This window comes from Nansenia antarctica, assembly GCF_963989245.1.
Source record: "Nansenia antarctica genome assembly, chromosome: 3".
In the NCBI taxonomy this organism is placed as follows: Eukaryota; Metazoa; Chordata; class Actinopteri; order Argentiniformes; family Microstomatidae; genus Nansenia; species Nansenia antarctica.
In genome coordinates, this window is record NC_137688.1 from 86,053,491 (window position 1) to 86,078,490 (window position 25,000).

Consider the following 25,000-nt stretch of genomic DNA (forward strand, 5'->3'; position numbering starts at 1 on the left):
GTCTCTGACTCCCTCTGACTCTCTCTAGTCTCTGACTCTCTCTGGTCTCTGACTCTGACTCTCTCTAGTCTCTGACTCTCTCTGGTCTCTGACTCTCTCTGGTGCCTGACTCTCTCTGACTCTCTCTAGTCTCTGACTCTCTCTAGTCTCTGACTCTCTCTAGTCTCTGACTCTCTCTAGTCTCTGACTCTCTCTAGTCTCTGACTCTCTCTGACTCTCTAGTCTCTGACTCTCTCTAGTCTCTGACTCTCTCTGACTCTAGTCTCTGACTCTCTCTAGTCTCTGACTCTCTCTGACTCTCTCTGGTCTCTGACTCTCTCTGACTCTCTCTGGTCTCTGACTCTCTCTGGTCTCTGACTCTCTCTAGTCTCTGACTCTCTCTGGTCTCTGACTCTCTCTGACTCTCTCTAGTCTCTGACTCTCTCTGGTCTCTGACTCTCTCTAGTCTCTGACTCTCTCTGGTCTCTGACTCTCATTGACATTCTAAGGCATCAAAGGTGGGACGGGCGCAGGGAAGACAGCTGGTGCACAAATATGCGCTCTGGTTCTGTCTCCAATCAGCAGGTGACCACAGAGTGTCTGACTCTCTCTGGTCTCTGACTCTCTCTGGTCTCTGACTCTCTCTGACTCTCTCTGGTCTCTGACTCTCTCTGGTCTCTGACTCTCTCTAGTCTCTGACTCTCTCTGACTCTCTAGTCTCTGACTCTCTCTAGTCTCTGACTCTCTCTAGTCTCTGACTCTCTGTAGTCTCTGACTCTCTCTGGTGTCTGACTCTCTCTGGTCTCTGACTCTCTCTAGTCTCTGACTCTCTCTAGTCTCTGACTCTCTCTGGTCTCTGACTCTCTGATCTCTGACTCTCTCTGGTCTCTGACTCTCTCTAGTCTCTGACTCTCTCTGACTCTCTCTGGTGTCTGACTCTCTCTGGTCTCTGACTCTCTCTAGTCTCTGACTCTCTCTAGTCTCTGACTCTCTCTGGTCTCTGACTCTCTCTAGTCTCTGACTCTCTCTGGTATCTGACTCTCTCTAGTCTCTGACTCTCTCTGGTGTCTGACTCTCTCTGGTCTCTGACTCTCTCTAGTCTCTGACTCTCTCTAGTCTCTGACTCTCTCTGGTCTCTGACTCTCTCTAGTCTCTGACTCTCTCTAGTCTCTGACTCTCTCTGGTCTCTGACTCTCTCTGGTCTCTGACTCTCTGTAGTCTCTGACTCTCTCTGGTGTCTGACTCTCTCTGGTCTCTGACTCTCTCTAGTCTCTGACTCTCTCTAGTCTCTGACTCTCTCTGGTCTCTGACTCTCTCTGGTCTCTGACTCTCTCTAGTCTCTGACTCTCTCTAGTCTCTGACTCTCTCTCTGACTCTCTCTAGTCTCTGACTCTCTCTGGTCTCTGACTCTCTCTGGTCTCTGACTCTCTCTAGTCTCTGACTCTCTCTAGTCTCTGACTCTCTCTAGTCTCTGACTCTCTCTAGTCTCTGACTCTCTCTGGTCTCTGACTCTCTCTCTGACTCTCTCTAGTCTCTGACTCTCTGGTCTCTGACTCTCTCTAGTCTCTGACTCTCTCTCTGACTCTCTCTAGTCTCTGACTCTCTCTGGTCTCTGACTCTCTCTAGTCTCTGACTCTCTCTAGTCTCTGACTCTCTCTAGTCTCTGACTCTCTCTGACTCTCTGACTCTCTCTGGTCTCTGACTCTCTCTGGTCTCTGACTCTCTCTGACTCTCTCTGGTCTCTGACTCTCTCTGGTCTCTGACTCTCTCTGGTCTCTGACTCTCTCTAGTCTCTGACTCTCTCTGGTCTCTGACTCTCTCTAGTCTCTGACTCTCTCTGGTCTCTGACTCTCTCTGGTCTCTGACTCTCTCTGGTGCCTGACTCTCTCTGACTCTCTCTAGTCTCTGACTCTCTCTGGTCTCTGACTCTCATTGACATTCTAAGGCATCAAAGGTGGGACGGGCGCAGGGAAGACAGCTGGTGCACAAATATGCGCTCTGGTTCTGTCTCCAATCAGCAGGTGACCACAGCAGGTGTGGGAGTGCAGCTGTTCTTGGTAAAGATCTGGCTACGGAGGTGTGTGTGAGATGTGTGTTATGTGCTAATGATATGTTGCGTTGTGTGTGTGTGTGTGTGTGTGTGTGTGTGTGTGTGTGTGTGAGAGAGAGAGAGAGAGCCAATGAGGGGTGCGAGGGAGGGGGGTGTGACATGAGAACATTTGGGGAGATTGAACACCAGACGGGCAGCAGCAGCGTTCTGGATGAGCTGCAGAGGTCTGATGGCGGAGGCGGGGAGCCCGGCTAGGAATGTGTTGCGGTAGCCAAGGCGTGAGATCACAAGTGTCTGGACCAAGAGTTGCGCTGCTTCTCTGGTGAGGAATGGCCGGAAATGACCCGATTTTGTAGAGGAAGAATCGACAGGAGCGTGCTGACGCTGTGATGTTCGCTACCTAATGGTTACGGTGATAAGGAAAGGGACAATGGTCTTTGGAAATTGATTGGAGAGAGGGGGTAGGAGGGATAGACGATCGAAAGGGCAGGTGGTGGTCGCCTGCTTGGACTCTTCTGACAGTGTCATCAGCAAACACTATCATACCCCCTGTATATTAAGAATAGTGTCTCCAGTCGATATGGTGTGTGTGTGTGCGTGTCTGTGTGTGTGTGTGTGAGAGAGTGTCCTTTCACCTTCACCTCAGGTCGGCGGTGATCAATGTGGAATGATGTTTTGTCTCACGACTCTTTTAACCTCCTGACCCGATCCACCCGTGTCAGCACTTAAACCCCTCCATGCTTGTTCCCGCTGCGCACGCGTGTGTATGTGTATGTACGGGGTGGCTGTGGCGCAGGAGGTAGAGCCGGCGTCTAATGATCGCAAGGTTGGCAGATCGGCGGTTCGAGCCCCGGCTGGCCACATGTCGAAGTGTCCTTGGGCAAGACACTGAACCCCCAAATTGCTCCCAGTGAGCGGGTCGGCGCCTTGCATGGTAGCTTGCCGCCATTGGTGTGTGGATGTGTGTGTGAATGGGTGAATGAGAGGCCGTTGTAAAGCGCTTTGGATAAAGGCGCTATATAAGTGCAGTCTGTTTATGTGGAGCGGCGGACAGGAAGAGGTGGAGGAGGGGGGCGGAGGGGACACAGAAAAAGAGGGGGGGTGACAAAAAGAGATGGAGGGAGAGAGAGTGAAACATGGGCAAGCATGTCAACGTGGTCTGGTCACGTCTGTAGACACACACACACACACACCAGACACACACACACACACCAGACACACACACACACCAGACACACACACACACACACACACACACACACACACACACACGTCTGTCTGTCAACTCTGCCAGCCTGAGAGTGACTTCACCTGCATGTGTGTGTACACACCACCGCCCCCCGCTGCTGTCTGTGACTGACTGCACACACACACACACACACACACACACACACACACACTCACACACACACACACACACACACACACACACACACACACACACACAGAGCAGCTTGCCTCTGGAGCAGGTGTCGCTCCCAGCCCATTACCCCTGGCAGGGTGCTGGTGTGTTTGGAGAGCAATAAGACACACCTCACTGGAGAGAGATGGGAGAGGGACGGACCACCACGGAGAGTGTGTGTGTGTGTGTGTGTGTGTGTGTGTGTGTGTGCACGTGTGTGTGCGAGAGAACTCATTGTGTGTGTGTGTGTGTCTCTGGGTGTGTGTCTGTGTGTGTGCATACGCGTGCATCTGAGTGTGTGTGTGTGTGTGTGTGTGCATACACGTGCATCTGAGTGTGTGTGTGTGTCTCTGTGTGCGCCAGAGAACTCATGGAGTGTGTGTGTGTGTGTCTATGAGAGAACTCATGGTGTGTGTGTGTGTGTGTGTGTGTGTGTCATAGGGCTGGGTATCGCCACTGATTTCCCAAAACGATTCGATTCCGATTCACAGCTCCGGATTCGATTCGATTCACGATTCGATTCGATTCGATTCCGATTCGATCTAGTTACAATATACATTTTTTGCTTGAATATGAAAGAGATTCTCCGAACTAATGCTATAAATGGTTCAAGGAACCCTATAACATGTAGCATTGTTAAACATATCAATGAATTGACTCCAAAGCAGTTACATGAATGTACTTTTTATTTACATATGACTTTGCTTTTGTCCAGCTCATCTCTATCGGCACATTTTTTAAATCCAAAATGCACCCAGACATCTGACTTTAAGCCTGGTGGTGACTTGAGTGTCCCTGCCATCGCCATGTTTTTAGATTTTAGTGTTGAGACCTCACGTTGCGTGAGATATGATACATTCTTGTAGCACGAGATCTGGCCACGAGATCTCGTTGCGGGTTGAAGCTGCAAGCAAAAAAAAAAAAAAAAGATCGATCTCGGGATTTATGAATCGATAAATCGCTCATTTAATGAAGATCGATTCAGAATCGGGAAATCGATTTTTTGAACCCAGCCCTAGTGTGTCATCAGGTATGACTACAGAGAGATGCTCCTGGTGTGTGTGTGTCTATGAGAGAACTCATGGTGTGTGTGTGTGTGTCCTCAGGTATGACTACAGAGAGATGCTCCACAACTCCACCTTCTGCCTGGTTCCCCGGGGGCGACGCCTCGGCTCCTTCAGGTTCCTGGAAGCCCTGCAGGTGAGACACACACACACACACACACACACACACACCTTACCCCCCCCCCCCTCCACATTCCCACTGTACTCCCAAATCCAACACCTGTCTGCACTGTGACACTCACGATTTACGACGTTACAAATTGCGACTCCATAATTCTTCTTTATCAAATCGAATAAACGGTAAAAACGATGTGTGTGTGTGTGTGCACAATATGTAATGTATAACCTTGTCTGTCCCTACACACTCTACACACGGCGAGAGCACTCACGCGTACTCCGTATCCCTCGCTTTAGTAGCGTCCTACCGCCCACGCGCCCGTACCTACGACACACTCACACACTCACAGACGCCGAGAGCACTTACTCAGCGGCCTCCCTGTCTGCCTGTCCGCCCCGCGCCGCCGCCTCTAGTACCACACACACACACACACACAGGGTAGTCACACACACACACACACACACACACACACACACAGGGTAGTCACACACACACACACACACACACACACACACAGGGTAGTCACACACACACACACACAGGGTAGTCACACTAACCTCTGCCGGGGTGTACACTTGTCTCTGTCTCTCTTCAGACACCGCACTGTTGAAGGCCAACCTCGGCTTGGTTAACCTTGTCTGTCTCCCTGTGTCTCTCTCCCTGTGTCTGTCTCTCTGTCTCTGTCTCTCTCTGTCTCCATCTGTCTCTCTCCCTGTGTCTGTCTCTGTCTGTCTCTCTCTGTCTCTCTCCCTGTCTCTGTCTCTCTCTCTATCTCTGTCTCTCTGTCTCTCTCTGTCTGTGTCTCTGTGTCTCTCTGTCTCCCTCTCCCTCTCTCTCTCTGTCTGTGTCTGTCTCTGTCTGTGTCTGTCTCTCTGTTTCTGTTTCTCTGTTTCTGTTTCTCTGTCTCCCGCTCTCTGTCTCTGTGTCTGTTTGTCTCTCTCTCTCTCTGTCACTCTCTTTGTCTCCATCTCTATCTCTCTGTCTGTGCCACACACACACAGGGTGGTCACACTAGCCTCTGCCGGGGTGAACTGTCTCTCTTCAGACTCCTACGCTTTCACTGTCTGACTCACGGCACTCCTAGCCTCTCTACACACACACACACACACACACACACACACACACACACACACACACACAGAGATGTCAGCCTGCGAGCAATAGCCTCTTTACTGTATGGTGTGTGCCTGTGAGCGTGTGTGTGTGTGTGTGTGTGTGTGTCTGTGAGCGTGTGTGTGTGTGTGTGCCTGTGAGCGTGTCTGTGAGCGTGTGTGCGTGTGTGTGAGCCTGTGTATGTGTGTGTGTGTCTGTGTGTGTGTGAGAGCCTGTGTGTGTGTGTGTGTGTGTGTGAGCCTGTGCGTGTGTGTGTGTGTGTGTGTGTGTAGGAGAGCAGAGACCTGGAGCCTGTGTGTGTGTGTGTGTGTGTGTGTGTGTGTGTGTGTGTGTGTGTGTGCGTGAGCCTGTGTGTGTGTGTGTGTGTGTGTGTGTGTGTGTGTGCCTGTGAGCCTGTGTGTGTGCCTGTGAGCGTGTGTGTGTGTGCGTGAGCCTTTGTGTGTGTGTGTGTGTGTGTGTGTGTGTGCGTGAGCCTGTGTGTGTGTGTGAGCCTGTGTGTGTGTGTGTGTGTGTGTGTGTGTGTGCCTGTGAGCCTGATTGTGTGCCTGTGAGCGTGTGTGTGTGTGTGTGTGTGTGTGTGTGTGTGTGTGTGTGTGTGAGCCTGTGTGTGTGTGTGTGAGCCTGTGTATGTGTGTGTGTGTGTGTGTGTGTGTGTGTGTGTGTGTGTGTGTGTGTGTGTGTGTGTGTGTGTGTGTGTGTGGAGCAGAGCAGGCCCCAGGCCAGTGTGTAGCAGCTGACACCTTTATGACCCCAGAGTGACGGGGCCGTCATGATGCCAGACTCATCACACACAGGCAGCTGTTTGCCCCCGGCCCCCCCCCTGTTCCTCTCCTCCTCCACCACCACCCCACCTCCTCCCCCTGTTCCTCTCCTCCTCCACCACCACCCCACCTCCTCCCCCTGTTCCTCTCCTCCTCCACCACCCCACCTCCTCCCCCTGTTCCTCTCCTCCTCCACCACCCCACCTCCTCCCCCTGTTCCTCTCCTCCTCCTCTGTCTCTCTCTCTCTATCTGTGTCTCTCTCTCTGTGTCTCTCTCTCTGTCTCTCTCTCTGTGTCTCTCTCTCTCTCTCTGTGTCTCTCTCTCTCTGTGTCTCTCTCTGTCTGTGTCTCTGTCTGTGTCTCTCTCTCTCTCTCTCTATGTGTCTCTCTCTGTCTGTGTCTCTCTCTCTGTCTCTGTCTGTGTGTCTCTCTCTCTCTATCTCTGTGTCTCTCTCTATCTCTCTGTCTCTCTCTCTGTGTCTCTCTCTGTCTATGGCTCTGTATCTCTCTCTCTGTGTCTCTGTCTGTGTCTGTCTCTCTCTCTGTCTCTATTTCTCTCTCTCTGTCTCTATCTCTCTCTCACTCTCTCTCTCTCTCTCTCTCTCTGTCTGTGTCTCCATCTCCATCTCTCTATCTCTGTCTGTGCCCGTGTGTGTATCTCTGTCTCTGTCTCTCTCTTTCTCTCTCTGTCTCTCAGTCCATCCCTCTGGTGTTTTAAGGTGTTGCTGAGTGGAGAGAGAGAGAGACAGTATGTCGACCTGACTCTTGACTGCGTCCCTGTGGGACTGTTCGGGGTAGTAGTGGCCTAATGGATAGTGAGTTAGACTGGTGATCAGAAGGTCACAAGTTCTAATCCCACCTGGGAACACCAGTAGTGTGCCTTTTGAGTAAGGCCACTTAGCCCTGAGTTACACCAGGGAGACTGTCCCTCCTGCAATTGTTAAGTCGCTTTGGATAAAAGCATCTGGTAAATGCCCTGGGGTGGTCCAGTGGTCTAGCACCGCGGTCTACAGTGCACATACAGTATATGCCCATGTTGGCATGGGTTCGAATCCTGCCCATGCCCTGCTGACATGCCCTCTCTCCCTTCTCCTCCTTAAGCCCAATTTATACTTCTGCGTCGAATTTACGCGCGGCTACGCCGTAGCCTACGCAAGGGCTCTCCCAATTTATACTTCTGCGTTGGTCGGTCTGCGTCGCGTTGGTCGGTGTACTCATAGCGGCATAATATAGATTTTTCTTTATGCTTGTTGTAAAGAAAATGTCTATAATGCAATGAAATTACATTAAACTAAGATAATACGATGGTTATCATAATTTTTCAAATCTTTATTAATAAGTAATTACAGAAAAAGTAAATGACATTTCTGTCATGGCTTCCGCATTTACGAGAGAGTCGGAATGTGACGCTACCCAGCGGACCAATCACAGTTCTTATAGATAACTTTACATTAAATATGTCTTATTATCATCCGCTGTCAAACGCCACAGGTAATCTTTTTATTTTTATTTTTATTTTATTATTTTTTTCTGAGTGGGGCAGTCCCACTCATATTTTTTCATTTTATTTGACAGATACAGTGAAGATTTAGACAGGAAGGATGGGTGAGAGAGAGAGGAGGGATGACATGCAGGATATGTCTCCGGCCGGAATCGAACCGGGGACCCTGCGGTTACATGGTCAGCGCTTAACCCGCTACGCCACCTAAGCGCCCCAATCATTTATTTCTAAATAAACAGGATTGTACATCTCGTAAATGTGAATCGCGCTCCTTTGGAACCGTGTACTCATAGCGGCATAATAGCGTTTTTTTTGTTATGCTTGTTGTAAATGAAAGTTCTATGATGCATTGAAATGACATTAAACTAAGATAATACGATGGTTATCCTGTATACATGGAAAAATGTGTGTGTGTGTGTGTGTGTGTGTGTGTGTGTGTGCAGGCGGCCTGTGTGCCCGTGATGCTGAGTAACGGGTGGGAGCTGCCCTTCGCTGACATCATCAACTGGAACACCGCCGCCGTCATCGGAGACGAGAGGCTGCTACTGCAGGTAGACCACCCCCCTCCCTCTCTCATCCCTCTCTCTCTCTCATCCCTCTCTCTCTGTTACTGCAGGTAGGAGGACCTCTCATCCTCTCACCATCCCTCTCTCATTCTCTCACTCCCCAGTAAACAAAGAGTCTCAAAGTCGTCCTCAGGGAAGCCAGAATGTGGGTTCAGATGACGTCTTTCTAGGACGTCCAGGTCTACACAATCGTAGTAGAATTTGTCCTAAAGACGTCATCTGAACCCACATTCCGGCTTCCCTGAGGACGTCTTTTGGACTCTTGACTGGGTCCATCCCTCTCTCTCTCTCATCCACTCACCATCCCTCCCTCTCTCTCTCATCCCTCTCTCTCTCATCCCTCTCTCTCTCCTCCACTCACCATCCCTCTCTCTCTTTCTCTCTCTCTCTCTTCATCATGGTGTGGTGGTCTCTCTCTCTCTCTCCATCATGGTGTGGTGGTCTCTCTCTCCAGATCCCGTCCACGGTGCGCTCCATCCACCAGGACCAGATCCTGGCCCTCCGTCAGCAGACTCAGTTCCTCTGGGAGGCCTACTTCTCCTCTGTGGAGAAGATCGTGCTGACCACCCTGGAGGTACAGACACACACACACACACACACACACACACACACACACACACACACACACACACACACACACATTGACCACTCTGGAGGTAAACAACACACACCCTGCTTCCCTACACACACATTCTAAATGCTTTATTTATGTCCACATAAATACAAAGTGCATTAAGGACATAAACACTATCAGTGCAGTCATCAGTTCATTGGGAGTCATTCATTTACGTTTGTGATGTGTACAGCAACCATCGTACACATATAATATTAACACAGAGGATGTTTCAGATGTGGGTTAACAGATACAACAGCATTACTGTAAAACAGTATCTACTGTACAAAAAGCAACGCCGGCACACACACACACACACACACACACACACACACACACACACACTCTCTCTCCTCTCTCTCTCTTTGCAACCTTCTGTGAATCCCTAAGTATCTGTTTCATGCTAGGCTCACCTTGCCACAAGCCTCACAATGCAAAGCCTCACGCTACGCTAGCAAATGATCTCCCTGATCTCAGCTGTATCTCCAAACTAGCCTCCTCACCATATCTTTCAGTATTTCTACCAGCAGCCTGTTAGCATGCTAGTCTCACATCAACTTTATGGATAAATCTCGGCTCACGCTAGCCCCGAACACCAATCACCCAAGTCTTATCTCTAGACTCGCTTAAATGTCACACATATCTAAGGTGTCCTACCACTGCCGTTGTGCCCTTGAGCAAAAGACACTTAACCCCTAATTGCTCCAGGGGGTGCTGACTATGGCTGACCCTGGGCCTAGAGCAAAAAAATGACATTTCGTTGTACTCTGTGCAATGACAAAAAGGTTGAATCTAATCTAATCTAATCTAATCTAATCTCATCTCTCTATAGAGTATGTCTCAGTGTCTGACATAACAGTGGCAGGTTGTCACTCTGTACCAGAGGGGGGGTTGGCTCCATACAGACCCTGGTGACCCGGTGGTTTTTGGAGTGTCTTGGTGAAGGGAGCGATGGAGAGAGACTGTATGGTAGATGGAGAGAAAGAAAAGAGGGGGAGGGTGTAACATAGCAGCACCCAAGATAACAAGCAACATGGTTTATTCATTCTGGAGGCACGCTTGCTCGGCTTCAGATCCAGGCCGATACACACACACACACACACACACACACACACACACCAATATCTTGACAGATGAAGTACCCCCTCATACACAGTTACACACACACCCTGCCGTTTTCTCAACTTCACACACTTCCCGAACGAACGGCGTGTAGCGTTTCACGGGGGAAAGTCACAGGCCATCAGACAAGCTCAACCAATCACGTCGCGTTTCCTTGTCGGGGGAAGTAGAGCCGTTTTAACCCATCACCAGGTCAATGGAGCTTTCCTCCCGTGCCGGTACACCTATTAAAGTAATCTGTTAAGCCAATTTACAGTGTGTCTCAAAACAGGGGGGTGGGTTTATCGTTCACCCTCTAATTGGTTGGTTGTCGGTGTTGGGAGTGGAGATTGAGTCGTCCATCATGCACATGGGAGGTTGCTCAGGGGGAGGGGGGTGGCCGTTCGGGGATGGGGGGGGGGGTTAGGGGGGGGTGTTTCACCCAAACAAGAAAAGTAGCATCTCATAAGGTCTCACAGATTCATTTTTACGGCGGCGAGCCGCGCTTTTATTGAGAGGCTAAAGGATTCCGAGTTAATCTGTTCAGCTGAGGCGCGGATGGTTATCGACTGCCTTCGGGGCTGGAGCGAAAAAAGACTGCAATACTCATTCTGTGTTTTTTTTCTTTCTTTTCTCATCCCTCCCTGCCTTTGCCGGTGAATTTTTATGTTGCTTTGTCAATATTGTTACAGCGAGAGCCCCCCGGCTATATTATTAGCTTCTCACCAAGCTGCGTCCACCGCGGCGGCCCCAACCGCCCACCTCTCCGAAGACTCTCCACGTTGTTACCAAGCCAACCGGACGAGTCGCCCCCCTGACCGCCGTAGCATTCAATAGAGGGGTCATAAACCACGGCTGCAAACCTGTGTCTCTGTTTTACTGAAGCAATTTAGTCTGGCTCAAGGGCACGGCAGTAATATCTCTTTCTGGTGGAGTTCTTTTTTTGTTCTGTTCCGTGATTCGGCGGTGGGGCCAATTGCATCTCCCTCAGAGAAGCAACTGGGGAAAGCGGTGGCCATTTTTGTCGTCTGGCAGTCGGTGAGTGACTGCCCAATTTCTAGTGAGGAAGGATTGGGGCCTGAGTCACTGTTTTTTAGTGTTTCTTTTCCTGGAGGATTGGTTTTAGCTTGTGGTGTCTGTCTGTCTGTCCGTTGGGTGACTTTTATTGGAGTGATGGTGTCCATATCGAGCAACTAATGTATTACATATACTTACCAAACACTTTGGAGGTGTCAGTGTTTGACATGTTTGGGGGGGCGTGTAGCCCGTCCGTCTGGGGGAGGAAGGTCAGTCATTACATTTACATTTTTGGCATTTAGCAGACGCCTTATTCCAAAGCGACTTACAATCAATACATTTGACTAAGCAAGTGAATCATCAATCCACCAGTTGCAGCAGGAAGAGTAATCTAGCTCAGGCCCGGGGCCATTGGCAGTCTCCGTGATAGAAGGGGAAAAAAATTAAATAATAATAATATTTATATAGACACTGGAGAAACAGAGAAACAGTACATGGGGGGCAGTAGAAGTCTTAGGGGACACAGTAAAGGGGAAAAGCGGGTGTCTCAGGAGACGCAGTGCTGGGGGGTAGTAGATGTCTCAGGAGACGCAGTGCTGGGGGGTAGTAGATGTCTCAGGAGACACAGTGCTGGGTGGGTAGTAGATGTCTCAGGAGACACAGTGCTGGGGGGTAGTAGATGTCTCAGGAGACACAGTGCTGGGGGGTAGTAGATGTCTCAGGAGACACAGTGCTGGGGGGTAGTGGATGTCTCAGGAGACACAGTGCTGGGGGGCAGTAGATGTCTCAGGAGACGCAGTGCTGGGGGGCAGTAGATGTCTCAGGAGACGCAGTGCTGGGGGGCAGTAGATGTTAAATTTAAGTAGTTCAGTAGCACCACAGCTGAGAGGCTGGCTGGAGTCTTCATGGCGGGTGACTGGTGGTGTTTAGGGTCTGTCCGGGTGAATTGGTTTACTGGAGTCGTTGGTTGAATCTCTTCCCATGCTCCTCCTCCCTCTGTCCTCCGTCTAAAAAACAGCTGAAGACTGTCCTGTACAGACAGGCTTTTGGCTAACCCCAAAAGAAGCCTGTCTGTCTTTCTGTGTCCTGTTATTATTTGTCGTACACTAGTTATTTGTTTCTTGTTTTTATTTTCACTTGTTTACCTATATTCTTTTAACCTGCTATTACTTTTGCTCTTTAATTATGTTTTTATAGCCTATGTAAAGCACTTTGTGACCACTGGTCTGTGATAGGTGCTATAGAAATAAACTTTACTTACTTACTTACTTACTCCCTGTGCTTCCTCCTCCTCCCTCCTCCTCCTCCCTCCTCAGATCATCCAGGACCGGGTGTTGGAGCACATGTCCAGGAGCAGCCTGATGTGGAACAGCCACCCGGGGGGGCTCTACGCCCTGCCCCAGTACTCTGCCCACCTGGGCGACTTCCCCTTCTACTACGCTACGCTAGGTGAGCTACAGCTACATTAGCAGGCACCTTATTCCAAAGCGACTTACAATATCGATACATGTCATATACATTCACCAGTCGTAGCAGGAAGAGTAATCTAGCTCAGGCCAGGGGCCATTAATAGTCGTTGTGATAGAATTATTATTATTAATTATTTTTTATATATATATACTGTATATATATATATATATATAGACACTGGAGAGTCAGTACAGGGGGGGCAGTAGAAGTCTTAGGGGACTCATTAAAGGGGAGAAGCAGGTGTCTCAGGAGACACAGTGCTGGGGGGTAGTAGGTGTCTCAGGAGACACAGTGCTGGGGGAGGTAGATGTCTCAGGAGACACAGTGCTGGGGGGTAGTAGATGTCTCAGGAGACACAGTGCTGGGGGTTAGTAGATGTCTCAGGAGACACGGTGCTGGGGGGTAGTAGATGTCTCAGGAGACACAGTGCTGGGGGGTAGTAGATGTCTCAGGAGACGCAGTGCTGGGGGGTGGTAGATGTCTCAGGAGACACAGTACAGGGGGGGTAGTAGATGTCTCAGGAGACACAGTGCTGGGGGGTAGTAGATGTCTCAGGAGACACAGTGCTGGGGGGTAGTAGATGTCTCAGGAGACACAGTGCTGGGGGGTAGTAGATGTCTCAGGAGACACAGTGCTGGGGGGTAGTAGATGTCTCAGGAGACACAGTGCTGGGGGGTAGTGGATGTCTCAGGAGAAGCAGTTAAAGTGTAGCCAGAAGAGATGGTCTCAGGCAGTCTCCGGCAGAAGATGGGTAGTGAGTTAAGACGGCCCAACAATTATAGATTTACTGGGACACACTACTACACACTACTACACACTAAGTGAAGACAATGGATTGACAATATATTACAGGCTAGTAGGCGGTTCAATATCCAAATGTACAGTGTGAAGAGCAGATATGATTTGAAATTGCTATTGAAAGTGTGATTCGGTCCAGGAATTTGGCTTAATCTATCTGGTCAACCATCCCAACCATCCAAGAAATGTAAACATTTTGAGCTGCTGTTTTTTCGGGATATACATCTCTGACATTTCTACATCTTTGTTCTGCCTTGTTAGTCTGAGTGACATACGTATCTTACAAAAATTTAGTTTAATTTAATATGTACCTGTGTTCCAGGTATTAAACCGTACCCCAAGTTCACAGCGGTCATCCATGCGGTCACCCCTCTGGTCTCCCAGTCCCAGCCCATCATCAAACTGCTGGTGGCCGTAGCCAAATCACAGTACTGTGCACAGGTAAGAGTTTGTGTTTGTGTGTTTGTCTGTGTCTGTGTTGTATTTCATATAATCTCTGTGTACCACATGTCCAAAAGAAGAGATTTGGTGAGGCTGCATTCTCATTTCATGCACCAGTTTACATTAGGGCTGCAACCTCAGCAAATATGTTCAAGTCAAGACTAAAAACCCATCTTTTTAATATTGCCTTTAAATGACTAAATCGTTCAATCATGATTATATAACGATTGGAGCACTTTGAGCTGCAACGATTGCAGGAAAAGCTCTATCCAAATAAATGTTATTACTATTATTATGAATCATCGCAGAGCAGTCTTAACACTTCATCCCCTCTCTGCTGCAAAACAAAACAACTCGGTCCCCTCCTCACTAAAACTTGGATCTGGAACAGAAAGGCAGTTGTGTAGTTCTGTAGGGACCAGCCCGTCTGTCTGTCTGTCTGTCTGTCTGTCTGTCTCCATGGCTCCAGTTCTCTTTTAAGAGTCCAGTGGCACAGCTGGATGGAAGATGTATCGATTCATCTCCGCTCTTATCCGGGCTGGAGAAATGAAATAAAAGTCCCCTGGCGTCCTGTAAAAGCCTGTTCCCCTCTCAGCCCCGTGTTTTCTAAACGTCACTCAGACATGTGTGGGAGGTTAAACACGCTCCCTCTCCCTTTTAGTCAGGCGTTTGCTCCGAGCAGATGAATTAGTTTCCCGGCGTGCCAGGCAGAGAGAGAGAGAGAGAGAGAGAGAGAGAGAGTCAGGTACACAGAGAGAGTCTCCCATGTTGAGAGGAGAGAGAGGTGGAGGGAGGGAGGGAGGGAGGGAGAGAGGGAGGGAGAGAACGTGAAAAAGGCCGGGGAGAGGAGGAGGAAGGGATATAAATACATGAATGGGAGAAAGGGAGAGAAAGGGAGAGAGAGAGAGAGAGAGAGAAAGAGAGAGAGAGAGAGAGAGAGAGAGAGAGAGAGAGAGAGAGAGAGAGAGAGAGAGAGAGAGAGAGAGAGAGAGAGAGAGAGAGAGAGAGAGAGAGAGAGAGAGAGAGAGAGAGAGAGAGAGAGAGAGAGAAAAAGAAAATTGGGAGCAAGAAAAGCTTTTGAGACGTCCTGGCAAAGATGCGATGCGCATTCTGAGATGGTGGACCTCCTGCTGTGTGTGAGTGTGTGCGCTCTTGGCTCGGAGCGGAGCGAAGCTGTGTCTGTCTTCCACTCACATCGCATTACACACATCATACAACACACACACAACACGCACGCGCAAGCATTCGCACACGCAAACATACACAACACGCACACACACAACACACAAACACACACCACACACGCTCATACACACACACGCACGCACCACACACACACACACACACACACAACACACGCACGCATACGCACGCGCACGCGCGCACACACACCACACACACAGACACGCACACAACACACAACACACACATGCGCGCACACACACACACAGAACACACACACACACACACACAACACACACATCACACACACACACACGCACGTGCACCCACACACACACACAACACACGCACATTCACACACACACACACACACACACACACACACACACACACAGTCTTCCATGAGGAGACTGGTTAGGTTGTCAGCACCATCTGGCTCAGAGGCGAGCAGGAACAGGTCCCAGAAGAAGGGCTTCACACGCTTATCAGGGAGGCTGTGTGTGTGTGGACGTGTGCGTGACGTATGCGTATGTTTGTCCTAGACCGAGTGTTCTCTCTCTCTCTCAATCCACGGGATCAAACGTGTCCTCTATCCAGCGCCTCACAACCCCATAACAATCCCTTATCGGGAATGTCAGCTTGAAAGGCCTAAAGTGCACGCGCGATCTGGCTGTAGAAAGATTCCCCTGTCTGTGGTCATGGCACATGCATGTGGTGTGTGTACATGCGTGTGTGGTGGTGTGTGTCCCTTCATTAAACATTCATGTGAACTGATGTCAAAGCGGGGGTGTAAAACATGAGCTGATTTGGTCTATTGCAGAAAAGGTTAGGCTCCAACTCCCCCTTCCCTTATATCCCAGAACCTTGTTCACATTCTCTCCCTCCCTCCCTCCCTCCACCTCTCTCTCCACTCTCTCCTACTTTCCTGTCCATCTCCCTCCCTCCTCTCCCCCTCTTTCCACCTCTCCTCCTCCTCACTCTCTCTCTCTCTCCCTCCCTCCTCCATCCACCTCTCTCTCCACTCTCTCCTTCTCTCCTGTCCATCTCCCTCCCTCCTCTCCCCCTCTTTCCATCTCTCCTCCTCCTCGCTCTCTTCCTCTCCCTCCCTCCTCCGTCCACCTCTCTCTCCACTCTCTCCTTCTCTCCTGTCCATCTCCCTCCCTCCTCTCCCCCTCTTTCCACCTCTCCTCCTCCTCACTCTCTTCCTCTCCCTCCCTCCCTCCACCTCTCTCTCCACTCTCTCCTTCTCTCCTGTCCATCTCCCTCCCTCCTCTCCCCCTCCATCCACCTCTCCTCCTCCTCACTCTCTTCCTCTCCCTCCCTCCTCCATCCACCTCTCTCTCCACTCTCTCCTTCTCTTCTGTCCATCTCCCTCCTCTCCCCCTCTTTCCACCTCTCTCCCCTCTCTCCTACTTTCCTGTCGATCTCCCTCCCTCCTCTCCCCCTCTTTCCACCTCTCCTCCTCCTCACTCTCTCTCTCTCTCTCCCTCCTCACCAGATCATCGTCCTGTGGAACTGTGACAAGCCTCTCCCTGCTAAGCACCGCTGGCCCGCCACCTCCGTGCCCGTTATCGTCATCGAGGGAGAGAACAAGGTGAGACACGCTTTTATTTCTAATAAAATGGTAAATGTGACCGAATGCTGGACAAAATCCATCGGGACTGACTAAATGCTGGACAAAATCCATCGGGACTGACTAAATGCTGGACAAAATCCATCGGGACTGACTAAATGCTGGACAAAATCCATCAGAACAGACTGCAATACTGTTACTAATACTAATACTGTTACTAATGATCTATGGTAAATGGACTGACTTATATAGGCCTAGCGCCTTTATCCAAAGCGCTTTACAACGGCCTCTCATTCACCCGTTCACACACACATTCACACACCAATGGCGGCAGGCTACCATGCAAGGCGCCGGCCGGCCCGCTCACTGGGAACAATTTGGGGTTCAGTGTCTTTGCCACAGCCTATACACATATTCTTCTTATGAATGAATGAATGAATGAATGGTCTTTATTGTCATTGCTACAGTACAGGTACCAAACAACGACATTTAGGAGGGGTGGCTCCCCTCCCAAAAAACACTTTAAAAAAAAAAATCACAAGAAGGGAAGGAGCTGGTTTACATAAATAAAGGCTATGTACACTATCCACTATACTATACTGTACAGATAGACGACTAGGGTTGTCATATTGCACATAGTGTTATTGCACATTCATTTGAAGTGTCGCAGTTTGCAGGCTTGAAATGTACACATTTGTGCCTCAGCACTACACCTGATTTTTTCAGTCCAGCAGCTGCCATCAATCCGTCCAGACTGTCCAGGGCCCAGAACCTAGGTCTTTGCTGTGTTCAGGGCCTGGATGGCCCTGGGGTAGAAGCTGAGCTTCAGTCTGTTTGTCCTTGCGGCCATGGTCCTGTACCGCCTTTTCGAGGGCAGCCGGGTAAAGTGTTCGTACCCAGCTATGCACAAGAGCTGTCTATATTTCTGGTCAGGATGTCCATTAGCTGCTGCACATGCAACCACTACTTTTCCTGGGGTCCACAGGAGGGAGAACATCAAACACACAGAACAACAACAACCAAGTATAGAACAGCTAAAGACAGAACAGTTATATACATGAACAACATAAATATACATGAACAACATACGATAATGTTATAATAAATAAATAAATAATTCATAAAACGTTAATAATAATAAAATAAGATGAGTCGTATATTGAGGAGAATCTGTGTCTCAAAGCCAGGTGATGATTGCTGCTTGCTAAAATGTAGAAAATAGAATTTAAAAAATCAGTAATAATATGGTATTGGTATGGATAGTATTTTTGTCCCTTGAAAAAAAGGATTTATTGCTGTAAGAAAAAGCACTAATGATCTAATGAGTTCTCCTACCTTCTCCTACCTGTGCTAATCAGAACCAGCTGGGTTAGACAGACATACATACAGACAGACAGACAGGCAGACAGACAGACAGAGAGGTTATAGTTCTCCTACCTGTGCTAATCAGAATCAGCTGGGTTAGACAGACATACATACAGACAGACAGACAGGCAGACAGACAGACAGAGAGGTTATAGTTCTCCTACCTGTGCTAATCAGAATCAGCTGGGTTAGACAGACATACATACAGACAGACAGACAGGCAGACAGACAGACAGAGAGGTTATAGTTCTCCTACCTGTGCTAATCAGAATCAGCTGGGTTAGTGCGTGTTGGTGAGTAAGTACTTCCACTCTTTGAAGAAAGGTTTCCACCTCTGAATGCAAGTAAACAAATAATCACAGAGCTTTCCTGCAAGACACATCTCATGATGTGAGATGACGTACTTGGCTGACCTATTGCGCCACCATACCCCGTTCAGAGCCCTTCGGTCAGCTGACCAACTGCTGCTGGAGGTCCCTAGGACCAGACTCAAAACCAGAGGGGACAGAGCCTTCTCTAAGGCAGCCCCTAGGCTCTGGAATAGCCTCCCCCTCCACGTCAGATCCGCCCAGAGCGTTGAGGCTTTTAAAACAATTGCTGAGACACACCTTTTCTCCCTGACCTTTGACCTGAGGTGAGCCTGCCTCCCGACACTGCACTTTTTGTACTTTTATTTCTGCACTTGTATTTTGTATCGCACCTTGTTTTTAGTGTATTTGTATCTGTTGTTTCTCTTTTACTGGTGTTTTCTGTTAAGCACTTTGGGCGGCTGTTTTTGTCGTTGTAAAATGTGCTATATAAATAAACATTACTTACTTACTCATGATGGGTAGAGGCAAAGAGCTCTCCCAAGACCTTCGCAACCAGATTGTTGAGCAGCACAGTAATGGCACCGGTTACCCACCCAGGGCCGGCTCTACTATTAGCTGCAGCCGGAATTGAATTTGATGCTTCTCAAAACTGTAGTCAATTGGTTATAGACTAATATGTATTGCTGCACTTGTCCATACGATGAGTCATTGCGGCTCAGATCAGCCGTGTCCAGAGCAGTTTGCGGCGGTTGTTGTAGATGAAAAGAGGCCACCTGTGTATTTCTGACACACCAGCCTCCGTGTTCTAGCCAACCCGTCGTTATGTAACCGGCAGGCTTTAGAAAGAACCGGGATTCTCACAATGACCTGACCTTCAGGGAGGCCAGGGTGTCTTGAGAGAAAAGGGCATGAGGGAGTGGGTGGCTGTGGTGAGTTGTGTGTGTGTGTGTGTGTGTGTGTGTGTGTGTGTTTTTATCGTGTGTAGCTCTGTCTATGTGCGAGTGTGCAGCGTGTGTGTATCTCTGCATGTGTGGGAGTTGTTTGCATTTCTGGGGAATATCCAATATCTGTGTAGTGTGTACGCGCTAGTACGAGCTTTCCTCTAAACATAATGAATTCAGTATTACACATCGTATGTGTATCGTATCGTTTACACGTCTGCGTATCCGTAAGTTCCATCTACTGGCTGTCTCCAGCCACCCGACCTCTGCCACCCTCGGTATAGGCTACACGGTGTTCGCTTTTGTAAAAGTTTCAAGTGCCCTGTATAAATTATGGGGCAGTAAAAAGCACTTTCCTTCTCTTGGCTCTCTTCTCTCCTCTACACTAACTGCCAAAGAATGCCGGAACACTCAACACCTCAGGTGCCAAGCCAATATTCTCAAGCCTTCTAAATGTTTAAAAAAAGCACCACCCTGTGAAAATCTTCAAAACTCGCATGTGTTTTAACTTCAAGAATGTTTTTGTTGTTGTTGTTGTTGTTGTTGTTGTTCATGATAAGTCACAGGGGTTAGTAAAGACCATCCCTTCTCCCTCTGGCCCTAATTATACCCACCCATATCAGTCAACATCCGCACAGCACTGGTTGTGTAAGTGTTAGCATCAGTGAATAGCATCGGTGTTTTGTAAAAGGCAATTCCATTTACCTAGAAAACACCAAAGACAAACAACAATATTGACAGTAAAATCAATAACTTCATTTTAATTCTACAGCTTAACTCTGAATATAAACTCTGAAGGTATAATATTATGAACAGATTAGTAATAAAACATGGCATAAAGGATCATAAAAACATCAATTACAGTTCATATTTTATTTACAGTGTCTGAGGACGTGAGGGTGTGTGTGTGTGTGTGTCCGTGTGTCTGTGTGTCTGTGGGCATCGGTCATGTGTCTGTGTGTGTGTGTGTTTGTTTGTGTGTGTCCGTGTCCGTGTCTGTCTGTGTGTGTGTCCGTGTCCGTGTGCGTGTCCGTGTGCGTGTGCGTGTGCGTGCGTGCGTGCGTGTGTGTGTGGTGCGTGCGTGTGTGTGTGGGCACATCGGTTGCAGGGCCTCGTTGACTCCTCTCCTCCTAAGGTGCTTCTCTGCCTCTCTCTCCCTCTCTCAGCAGACTGCATGTTGTGTCCACTCTCTGTGAACAGGATCAAGACCTTGACAAAAGAGACAATTCTCTGACATGGTTCTATATATAGTGGATGGTACCACCTGCTGCCATGCTGGTAGCTAGCTGGAATAAGAACGCAGTTAGCTGACATGGTCCACCCACGCCCCCCCCATGTTGTATTCCTCATCATAGATAGATAGATAGATAGATAGATAGATAGGTAGATATATAGATAGGTAGATAGATAGATAGATAGATAGATAGATAGGTAGATAGATAGGTAGATAGATAGATAGATAGATAGATAGGTAGATAGATAGGTAGATAGGTAGATAGATAGATAGATAGATAGATAGGTAGATAGATAGATAGGTAGATAGGTAGATAGGTAGGTAGGTAGATAGGTAGATAGGTAGGTAGGTAGATAGGTAGGTAGGTAGGTAGATCTTTATTTAGACAGGACAGAGCACATTAATGTACAAATACAAAATTCCCATAAACCTTCCACCACCCCCCCCCCCCCCCCCTCCTCTCCCTTTGCCCTAACAGTCCCCCTTCTCCCAGAAATGTCCCTTCCGCCACATACCTCCATGTGGGCTTTCTCAAAGAACACAGAGGGGGGGGGGGGGGGGGGTCGAGTCTCTGCTGGCTTCAGCTTCTGGTCTCGCAGCTGGAGTGGCATACATGCCTTTTCAGGTTGACCTTCATTGTTCCACACACACACACACAGACACACACACAGACACACACACACACACAGACACACACACAGACACCGGTGTTCTTTGTGATCCGGAACATGTTCTCCTAGAGGGAGGGAGAGGTGGAACAGGTGGAACCTTTCCCAGAAGGCCCTGCTGCCTCTCTCATTAGGTGGACGACCTCATCGTATCGTTGTCATACGCACCACTGGTACAGTGGAGGAAAAAAGTATTCAACACATCCACATATTTTTTTATTCAACATTATTTCCATTCCACCCGTCATCTCTGTGATTCATGGTTCTATTTGATAAGGCCAAACCATTGTCTTTTCAAACAGCCGTCACAGCTCTCGTCACCACACTACGGTGGCTTTTGGCAGCATGTCACCTTCCGTCTGCTGTGGCGTTGAGGTAGACCACCACTGGCCATGGCCGTGTGAACCTTTTAAACACCAGTCCACTGTATACTGTTTACAGGAAGTTATAACTGACAATTATCATTTCTTTTCTGAGTGGGGCAGTCCCATTCATATTTTTCATTTTACTGGACAGATACAGTGAAGACAGACAGGAAAGTAAGGAGAAGAAGGGTGAGAGGGCATGTCAGCAAGGCATGAGCCGGATTCGAACTCATGCCGACATGAGCATATGTGCTGTACTGTAGACCGCGGTGCTAGACCACTGGACCACCCCAGGCCATGGTGCTAGACCACCGGACCACCCCAGGCCATGGTGCTAGACCACTGGACCACCCCAGGCCACGGTGCTAGACCACTGGACCACCCCAGACCATGGTGCTAGACCACTGGACCACCCCAGGCCACGGTGCTAGACCACTGGACCACTGGACCACCACAGGCCACGGTGCTAGACCACTGGACCACCCCAGGCCATGGTGCTAGACCACTGGACCACCCCAGGCCATGGTGTTAGACCACTGGACCACCCCAGGCCATGGTGCTAGACCACTGGACCACCCCAGACCATGGTGCTAGACCACTGGACCACCCCAGGCCACGGTGCTAGACCACTGGACCACCCCAGGCCATGGTGCTAGACCACTGGACCACCCCAGGCCACGGTGCTAGACCACTGGACCACTGGACCACCACAGGCCATGGTGCTAGACCACTGGACCACCCCAGGCCATGGTGCTAGACCACTGGACCACCCCAGGCCACGGTGCTAGACCACTGGACCGCCCCAGGCCACAACAATGTTTTAATTCAACATATTTACATTCCACTCTTCATGTCTGTGATTCATGGTTCTATTTGATAAGGCGAACCATTGTCTTTTCAAACATCCTTCACAGCACTCGTCACCACACTCTGGTGGCTTTTGGCAGCCCTTCACCTTACGTCTGCTGTGGTAGACCACCACTGGCGATGGCCGTGTGAACCTTTTAAACACCAGGTTCACACCATCTATATTTTTTTTTTAAGTGATTTTTTTTCTGAGTGATATTTTTCTTTTTATTGTCATAGAGACAGTAGAGATTTGACAGGAAGGATGGGTGAGAGAGAGAGAAGGGATGACATGCAGGATATGTCCACGGCCAGAATCAAACCTGGAACCCTGCGGTTACATGGTCAATGCTTAGTCCCCTACGCCACCTAAGCGCCCGACAAATTAAATACTTTAATTGTAATTGTAGGCGTTTCAATTTTAAAATAACCAGATCAAATAATCTGGATCATCAGTGATTGAATGTAGTAAGTTTTTGGTTTAATCATTGTTTAATGAAAATGGTAATGCATTTAAGTTTGGCGTTATTGGACCGATGGCTCTGCTCTGTCCAGCTCCCTGCCTGGATGTCAACAACATAAGCCCTTAAAGCTCCTATCTAAAGCTCTATGAAACCCCAACAACACAGAACCATCCAAACTCCACACCGTCATCTGATCATCTGCCGCCAACAAGCCAGAGATGAGAGCTGCGAGGTTCACTCGCATCTTGTCCCGTCCGCATTCTGTGCAGTAAAACGAAGGCAGGATTTACAATGCAGGAGACTGTAGAGCCGTGAACTGTTCTAATATATTTGACTCCTTAACTCCTAACCACTTGAAGAAAGGTACCATAGGGCTGTTGTGGTGACCAATGCAAGCAAAGATATTCTATCACGGAGACTGCCAATGGCCCCGGGCCTGAGCTAGATGACTCTTCCTGCTGCAACTGGTTAACTGATGATTCACTTGCTTAGTCAAATGTATTGATTGTAAGTGGCTTTGGAATAAGGCGTCTGCTAAATGCCAAACATGTAAAAATGTAGTGCAACAACACAGTCAACCTGAATCTGATCCCTATGACTAACCAAGTCACTGTTTTCGGGGTAGAGCCGTGGTGGCCTAGTGGATAATGAGTCAGCCTGGTGATCAGAAGGTTCATGAGTTCAAATCCCACCTTGGGAACACCACTGTTCCCGTGTGCCTTTGAGTAAGACCCTCAGCCCCTTACTCCAGGGAGAAGCCGATTAGGAGAAGCCACCAGTACAACACATCACATATAAGCATCACCACCGATTGTGCAAAAACGTCAGAAGGATACCAGAAGACAACGGCTTGTGTTGTGTCAGCCCCGCAATGTTGTCACTGGTAGACCGCATGAAGACAGACGACTGCAGAGTGCAAATTAAAATCCTTCTAAGTGACGAACGACAAACGACACCTCCTCCCTCATAATATACAACCCCAGAGAGTCCCCCTGCTGAGTCAGACTAGCTCCTGCAAGTCCAGGATGGATTAAAACCATTCCTAGTCAGGGTTCCCGCGCTGGTCTTAAAAAGCCATAAAGTCTAAAATCCAGCAATCCAATGCACAAGGCCTAAAAAGGGCCTAAATTCCAGTTATTCGGTCTAAAAATGAGGTGCTAGGTCTTAAAAATGAGATCCTGCAATGAAATCAGTCCGACCACACCTATTAACGCAGAAATGAATCAAACTGGAACCAAAAAAATGCCAATTCGCTTCCTTTTTTGTCTGTATGGCAGTGAAATCCCTAATTTCGTCACCTCGGGGATGACAAAAAGCTATCATATGGTGTCGCGAATAGGTCTAAAATCATATTCAAAGAGGTCTAAAAAAGGTGTAAAAAGGTCTTAAATTTGACGTGTTGAAACTTGTAGGAACCCTGGATTAGCCTAGCATCAGTATAACACCAAGCATCAGCCACTGATTGTGCAAGAACGCCAGGATGATATCAGAAAACAGCGGCTGGTGTTGTGTCAGCCCCGCAATGTTGTCACTGGTAGACCGCATGAAGACAGACGACTGCAGAGTGCAAATTAAAATCCTTCTAAGTGACGAACGACAAACGACACCTCCTCCCTCATAATATACAACCCCAGAGAGTCCCCCTGCTGAGTCAGACTAGCTCCTGCAAGTCCAGGATGAATTAAAACCATTCCTAGCCCAGTAACCTTTACAACGTGGCGACTGGGCAACGTAGCCAGTACAGTCGATCAGTCGGTCCTTTGCAGTATAATAATATAATAATAATAATACTTTAGACTTATATAGCGCTTTTCTAGACACTCAAAGACACTTTACAAACTGAAAAGATCGAGTAGTGATAATAAAAAGAAACAAAAAGGTAAATAGAAGAAGGTAGTGCTGGGGACACATGGGAAGGGGAGGAGGAGAGGGTTAACTGGTGAAGGCGAGCTTGAAGAGGTGGGTTTTGAGGGCCTGTTTAAATGTTGGGAGGGTGTTGGCCTGTCTGATGTGGTTGGGGAGGGCGTTCCAGAGGGACGGGGCTGCGGCTGAAAAGG

The 25,000-nt window shown here is 48.8% G+C and overlaps 1 protein-coding gene across 1 annotated transcript in view; it reads left to right on the forward strand.

The window, feature by feature from the left end:
- The window catches only part of LOC308153000 (exostosin-1b), a gene marked incomplete at its 3' end in the record, with an annotated part of 98,548 nt that overhangs the window by 68,597 nt on the left and 4,951 nt on the right, over window positions 1-25,000 (forward strand). The window contains exons 2-7 of the mRNA XM_080526082.1: window positions 4,538-4,631; window positions 8,432-8,539; window positions 9,009-9,128; window positions 12,602-12,734; window positions 13,876-13,994; window positions 16,675-16,770. Coding sequence (XP_080382208.1) covers window positions 4,538-4,631; window positions 8,432-8,539; window positions 9,009-9,128; window positions 12,602-12,734; window positions 13,876-13,994; window positions 16,675-16,770 — 670 coding nt within the window. The remainder of the gene's footprint in view (window positions 1-4,537; window positions 4,632-8,431; window positions 8,540-9,008; window positions 9,129-12,601; window positions 12,735-13,875; window positions 13,995-16,674; window positions 16,771-25,000) is intronic.